Source organism: Cucurbita maxima, unplaced genomic scaffold, assembly GCF_002738345.1.
Source record: "Cucurbita maxima cultivar Rimu unplaced genomic scaffold, Cmax_1.0 Cma_Scf00005, whole genome shotgun sequence".
Classification (NCBI taxonomy): domain Eukaryota; kingdom Viridiplantae; phylum Streptophyta; class Magnoliopsida; order Cucurbitales; family Cucurbitaceae; genus Cucurbita; species Cucurbita maxima.
In genome coordinates, this window is record NW_019272021.1 from 3,127,231 (window position 1) to 3,133,849 (window position 6,619).

Consider the following 6,619-nt stretch of genomic DNA (forward strand, 5'->3'; position numbering starts at 1 on the left):
TTTTTTTTTTTTTTTTTTTTTTTTTTTTTTTTTTTTTTTTTTTTTTTTTTTTTTTTTTTTTTTTTTTTTTTTTTTTTAATTATTATTATTAGTTTATTTCTTTGGAACCAACCTGGCTTCAAATGTAGTGTTGGATATGTTGGTGATTCTGATGCAACTGTCAGTGATGAAAATTCTAAAACATTCATTGTCATTATTTGAGATGAGTTTAGTGATTCTGATGCAACTGTCAAAATTAATTTTGAAGAAATTTCTTGTCAATGTTTTAGATATTGGTCTTTTATTTCAGATGAGCTCGAAGATTACTTACTTTTGATGAAAGGTATTTTGTTGTTGTGTCTGTTTACGTGTGTTTAATCAATTAAAAAGGATGAGATTCTTACTTGTTAGAGTGCTTATCCTTTAGGCTCTGTAAATACATTAGTTGTTGGTTCTATGTAGGAGCAAAGCCAAGTACAATCCTTATGAACAACTTGTCAGCCTTGGGTACATTTTTAATGCTTTTAAGTCATTTGATCTTGTAAGTCATTAGTTTAACTTCTGGGAAGTGTCGTTTGAGTGGTGACTAGTTTATTAGGTTTAACTAGTAGGGAGAGAGTAGTGTGATGGAGATAAGGATGAGCAAGAGCTCAAACCGAGTCTAAAGGTCACCCACCTTGAGTGGCTAAGGTACATATCTGTGCTTAAGAAGAGTGAGCCTTGTTATGCGATTGAAAATAAGATAAGACTATTTAATGCATTTGATAGCTATACTTCCCTTTGTGATTAACACTAATTAGGATGGCTTCTAGTAATTTCAATCGATTTATAGATAAGTGTCTCTTTCAAAAGAAAAAAGAAGAGAAAAGGTTCGTTTAAGCCGCTGACAGACCAGCTAATTCAGTATACCCAACGAATAAAATACCACTTTTTACAAGAATAAAACAAAGGATCTTATAAACGAACTTTTAGTTAGTTGTCCGTCCCTAATGAAGAGAAAAGAAAGTCATTGATGTACTTTTGGCCTTTCAAATTTTAGCATGGATCAGAATTCACTATGTACTTCATTTTGACAATATTACCAAAACCTATCCTCCTGATATATTTTCCAACTTTTACTTGTGCAGCTTGAAGTTGCACGTGAATTATTAGACGAAAATGTGCACACTGAGGATTGCCTGGAGTCATTGATATATTCTGCTATCTACCTTAAGGTTCTCTTCAATATCTTGTTTTAGTAATCATTTTTTTAATTCCGTACTCCTATATTCTCAAGATCCTCTTGTTCAGTGGATAAATACAGGTCAAATCCCTTGTTTTGAAGATGGGGGTCATCACAGGCCAAATAAGCATGGTGAAACTTCTAGGATTATATTTCGCGAACTAGAACGATCGTTGTCCAAGAAAGATATTTCTCCCCAGGTGGTCTACTTCTACTACTAGCTTCTTTGTTTTGATCTCTACTTTTAGTTTCATAATTGGTTTTGGCTTTGGATAACTACTACAGATTAGCTTATTCTTTAGTTATGCTTATGCTTGACGTCATGTACAACAAATGTGTAAGTTTCATTTCATCAACGAAACATTAAAAAAAAATGTATTTATTTGTCTTTTCTTGGTTTTTGTTTTCTTTTGTATATGAAGGTAACATTTTCCATTAAAAAGAAAAGGAATCGATGACCTTTTTAACGCTCGCATCCAATTATATAACCATCCCTTTACCCTTTTCATTTGTAGGTATTTTATAATGCTTTAATTTCCGACTTTATACTTGTTTTTTGACTTTACTTTTTTCAGCTAAAACTTGTTTTCTTTTCTTTTCACATTCAGGCATCTCTCATAGTCCGAAAAATTCATCCATGTTTGCTGTCTTTTAAATCAGAATTTACTGCATCTGTTTCTTTAACACGTATACGAGATATTGCTCATTGGAACGATATCCCTCATGACCTCAAGGTAATGGCTTTGAAGACCTCTCAATGTCAGAGTAAGATAGATTTGTCTTTCGCTAGTGATTCCTATTGGATAATTGGAGAATACAATTTATATGTTTTTTTTATTGAATTTTCATTTTTCAGCAAGAAATCAAACATACATTACAAAACAAGCTTCATCGCAATGCTGGTCCAGAGGACTTAATTGCTACAGGAGCAATTCTTACAAGGATAACCAAAAACCCTGGAGAATATAGTGAAGTCTTTATAGAGCAGTTCAAAATATTCTACCAAGAATTGAAAGATTTCTTCAATGCTGGGAGGTCAGATAAGGAATCCCATTACTTGCCTTTCTTCATTGCGTTTTTCTTAGATATTTATGTTTGATGTGCTGCATGTACTGTAATATATATATGAAATGTACTAGTTGGCATCTTTCTTTTCACTACATGCATTCAAGGTGCTTAGATTTCTGTCATCTATGGCTAAAATCGATGCAAGGACACCAATTTGATAGGAGTTGGAAAATTGAAATGAAAATAGTATTAAATACTTGGAAGAAAATATAGTAAAATATCTTAAGAAATTCAAGGAACTTGGAGATCTCCCTCTTTGAGTATAACTCAAGCTTTAACAACTAAATTGTGAGATCCCACGTCGGTTGGGGAGGAGAACGAAACATTTTTTATAAGGGTGTGGAAACCTCTCCCTAGCAGACGCGTTTTAAAAACCTTGAGGGGAAGTCTAAAGGAGAAAGCCCAAAGAGGACAATATCTGCTAGCGGTGGGTTTGGGCCGTTACAAATGGTATCAGAGGTAGACATCGGGCAATGTGCCAGCAAGGGGGTTTGGATTGGGGGGTGGTCCCACATCGATTAGAGAAGGGAACGAGTGTCAGGGATGATGATGGGCTCCGCAAGGGGGTGGATTATGAGATCCCAAAGTGGTTGGGGAGGATAACAATGCATTCTTTATAAGGGTGTGGAAACCTCTCCCTATCAAATGCGTTTTAAAAAAATTGAGGGGAAGCCCAAAAGGGAAAGTCCAAAGAGGACAATATCTGCTCGCGGTGGGCTTGAGTCGTTACATTAATTATTTTTGAAGAACTTTCCCACTGATTGTGGTTTGCGTATCTTCCATATCTTCTCCTTATCTCATGGATGTAATAGAGGACAACAATGTATTAGGAAGTTATGTCCAGTAGCACATGTACAGAAATCAGACAATTTTTATTACAGAAAAGCTCATGAGTGATCCGTGCCAAATCTTTGAGATCATATCTTTTATCATCAAGGCGGACTTTCACATATATAGCCTAAGTAGTAATAAGAACTGTTGTGCCTTATATAAGAATTCACATTATTTTACAATGGGAATGGGTATTCACCCCCCTTCTCTCTCTCTTATGCATTACTGTGATCTTGTGTTGATATTAAATGCATGTACACCATTTGTTGACTGATAGGCTACGCCTTCAATGCTCAATTTGTCAAATTAAAACTTGATGACTAATATGAAATTATTACAATTCTTGAGAATAGTTCTGTGACGGCCCAAGCACACTGCTAGCAGATATTGTCCTCTTTGGACTTTCCCTTTTGGGCTTCCCCTCAAGGCTTTAAAACGCGTCTGCTAGGGAAAGGTTTCCACACCCTTATGAAAGGTCTTTTGTTCTCCTCCCCAACTAATGTGGGATATCATAATCCACCCAGTCCTTTTTCCTTCTCGCGAACCACGGGAGCGCCGGGAGCCCAGAGGAGCCCTTCAAGGCCCAGCATCCTCGCTGGCACTCGTTCCTTTCTCCAATCGATGTGGGACCCCCACTAAATCCACTCCCTTCGGGGCCCAGCGTCCTTACTGGCACACTGCCTCATGTCCACCCAGTCCTTTTTCCTTCTCGCGAACCACGGGAGCGCCGGGAGCCCAGAGGAGCCCTTCAAGGCCCAGCATCCTCGCTGGCACTCGTTCCTTTCTCCAATCGATGTGGGATCCCCACTAAATCCACTCCCTTCGGGGCCCAGCGTCCTTACTGGCACACTGCCTCATGTCTACCCCCTTCGAGGAACAGTCTCCTCACTGGCACATCGCCCGGTACTTGGCTCTGATATCATTTGTAACAGCCCAAGCACACCGCTAGCAGATATTGTCTTCTTTGAGTTTTCCCTTTTGGGCTTCCCCTCAAGGCTTTAAAACGTATCTGCTAGGAAAGGTTTCCACACCCTTATAAAGGGTATTTAGTTCTCCTCCCCAACCAATGTGGGATATCACAAGTTGAATGTAAAAGTTTTTTCATCTTGGGGCTAAGATGTCTTTTCACTTCTTTAAACAAGTTCGTTGAAATCCTGTAACATGTCTATGCTGAGTCAATTTATAGCGCAAATCCAATACCTATACTCTTTCTGCAAATGAGAATTTTGTGCTATTTTCAGCCTTGCAGAACAACTTGAATCAATCAAGGAGTCTGTTGATGGACATGGCTTGTCGGCTCTTGCCTACTTCTTGGAGTGCAAAAAGGTGATATTTTGTCTTGTTAATTTTTTTTTAATAGGAAAGCTAAACATTTAATTCATGTTAAATTGTTGATATTAATTTAATGAAATAAGTGATTAACTAAAATGCAATTATTAACTCTTGTTTAAGATACTATCAGTTGGAACATTATCTTCTCATATGCATATGAGCTTTCAAATCTGCAATTGGCAATTTCACCATAAAACTTGATAAATAAATACTTCTAGGAAGAATTCATTTTGGTTCTTGTGGTTCGAGTTTGGTTGCATTTGAGTCCCTGAGTTTTCATACTCGACATTTTAATCCACGAGGCTTAGAAAAATGGTTGTGGTCCTTGCTTTTAGTTTTACATTATTGTAGCTAATAGAAAGGTGATTAGATTTTTTTAAAAAAATTCTTAAGCCAACGTGACATTTTTAAATTAAAACTATTCTTCTTCGTATTTTCTCTCCCTTCTTTTCTATTTCCTATCTCATCCTCTCTCCGGCCACCAACCTCGTCGTCGTTGTCACCACTCTTTGATCTGAAATGTGGAGAGACCCCTCGTTTTGGATCAAGGGAGGTGGCGATGATGGGCGACATCGACAAGGTTGGTTGAAGTGGAGAGGATGAGAAAGGAAAGAGAAGGATGGGTAGGGGAGAGAGAAGAGAAAGAAGGAAATTTTAAAAAATGGTATCAAAATATTTATTTTTATGAGTTTAAAAAATTAAAAAGATATTATTTAATAAAGAAAAGTCATGTCAACTTAAGAAAATATAATAAAAGAGTGTATCCAATCAACTTTCTTTTAGGGACCAAAAAAAACCAATTTCCCTAACCTTAGGGATCAAAACGTTGGGTTTGAAAACTCATAGAAAAATTGTATTTTTTCCATACTTTTCTATTGACATTGTTTCTTGTAATTCAAGGATATTGATGAAAAGGTTCAGATTGCTTAATAGGCCTTGGTCGTTGGTATTTTATTTCCAGAACTTGGATGCTGCAGATGAGTTGGGCAGTTCTTTCCAAAACCAAGGCACTGACCTGTTTTTCAAAACCATTCAATCATTAAATGCTTTGAGAGAAATACTCATAAGAGGTCTTGAAAGTGGCTTGAGAAATGATGCTTCTGATACAGCAATAGCCATGCGACAAAAAGTAAGCTAATTGAAAGTATTTATTTATAAAATCAATCAAGTTAGGATTCAAACAGCTCTTATTTTCCACCCTTTTGTGCAAGTGCAGTGGCGTCTTTGTGAGATCGGGCTTGAGGACTATTTGTTTGTTCTTCTTAGCAGGTACATATTTTTTCAGGCTTCCTACAGCCTTTTTTCTTGTCTTTTGTAGAGGCCTACAGTACATAGTGAATCGAATTGCTTGTAAAGCATTTATGTTATAGAGTTCCCTAGGAAATATGTGAAGTGGCGAGCCTGTTTATACTACATAACTTTTACTCACTCGACCGGACTCGGAGATAAGGTTGACCGTAGTTGGAAGAGGCAGTAGAGTCCTACAAGTGAAAACTTTTTGTTGTTGTAAGCCTAGGTATCTTTTGGATCTCTCTCCCTGTTTAGGCCATCCTAATTTCTTGAAAGTTGTGAAAGCATTTTAGGGAAACATTTTGATGTTAGCTCCAGGAAGCTACAAACTGAAAATTCATTTACTAAAAGCTTAAAGTTGAGTTATTCCGATGGTCTCAAATTATCAGTGGTGTTATTAGATTCATAAATGTGCTGGAGGCAACAAGGGGTGCTGATATGCTGGTTGAAAATGTGAAGTCAAAGAATGTAATCTCTTGGAATGATCCACTGGATGTCCTTATTTTTGGTACTCATCAGCTGGGTTTATCTGGTTGGAAGCCAAAAGAGTGTGTGGCTATCGTAAATGAGATTCGTGCTTGGAAGGAGAGAGGTATCGCTGAAAGGGAAGGTAATTGTTGTCTTTAGCATAACATAAGAAAAGAATGGGTTTCTTCTTTCTGCATAAAATTAACAAGATCAGAAATAGACTTATTGTTTATTTATTTATTTGTTATTGGGAAAAAGAAATACTTCGGTATAGTTATGCCTCCCTCTTTGCAAATTAGGAAGGTCTTTTGTAAACACCCCCTTTTGTAAATTTCAATCATCAATGAAATTCTCTCTTATAAAATATATATATATATATATATATATATATATATATATATATATATATATATATATATATATATATAT

At 36.5% G+C, this 6,619-nt stretch overlaps 1 protein-coding gene across 9 annotated transcripts in view; it reads left to right on the top strand.

Moving 5' to 3' along the window:
• Nucleotides 1-6,619, top strand: part of LOC111479317 (phosphoglucan, water dikinase, chloroplastic-like) — a 15,931-nt gene that overhangs the window by 3,191 nt on the left and 6,121 nt on the right. For all 9 annotated transcript variants that reach the window (XM_023123884.1, XM_023123891.1, XM_023123892.1 and 6 more), the window contains 8 exons: nt 1,107-1,193; nt 1,270-1,401; nt 1,810-1,935; nt 2,058-2,236; nt 4,342-4,426; nt 5,394-5,561; nt 5,649-5,701; nt 6,124-6,332. In XM_023123884.1, the coding sequence (XP_022979652.1) occupies nt 1,107-1,193; nt 1,270-1,401; nt 1,810-1,935; nt 2,058-2,236; nt 4,342-4,426; nt 5,394-5,561; nt 5,649-5,701; nt 6,124-6,332 (1,039 nt within the window). The remainder of the gene's footprint in view (nt 1-1,106; nt 1,194-1,269; nt 1,402-1,809; nt 1,936-2,057; nt 2,237-4,341; nt 4,427-5,393; nt 5,562-5,648; nt 5,702-6,123; nt 6,333-6,619) is intronic.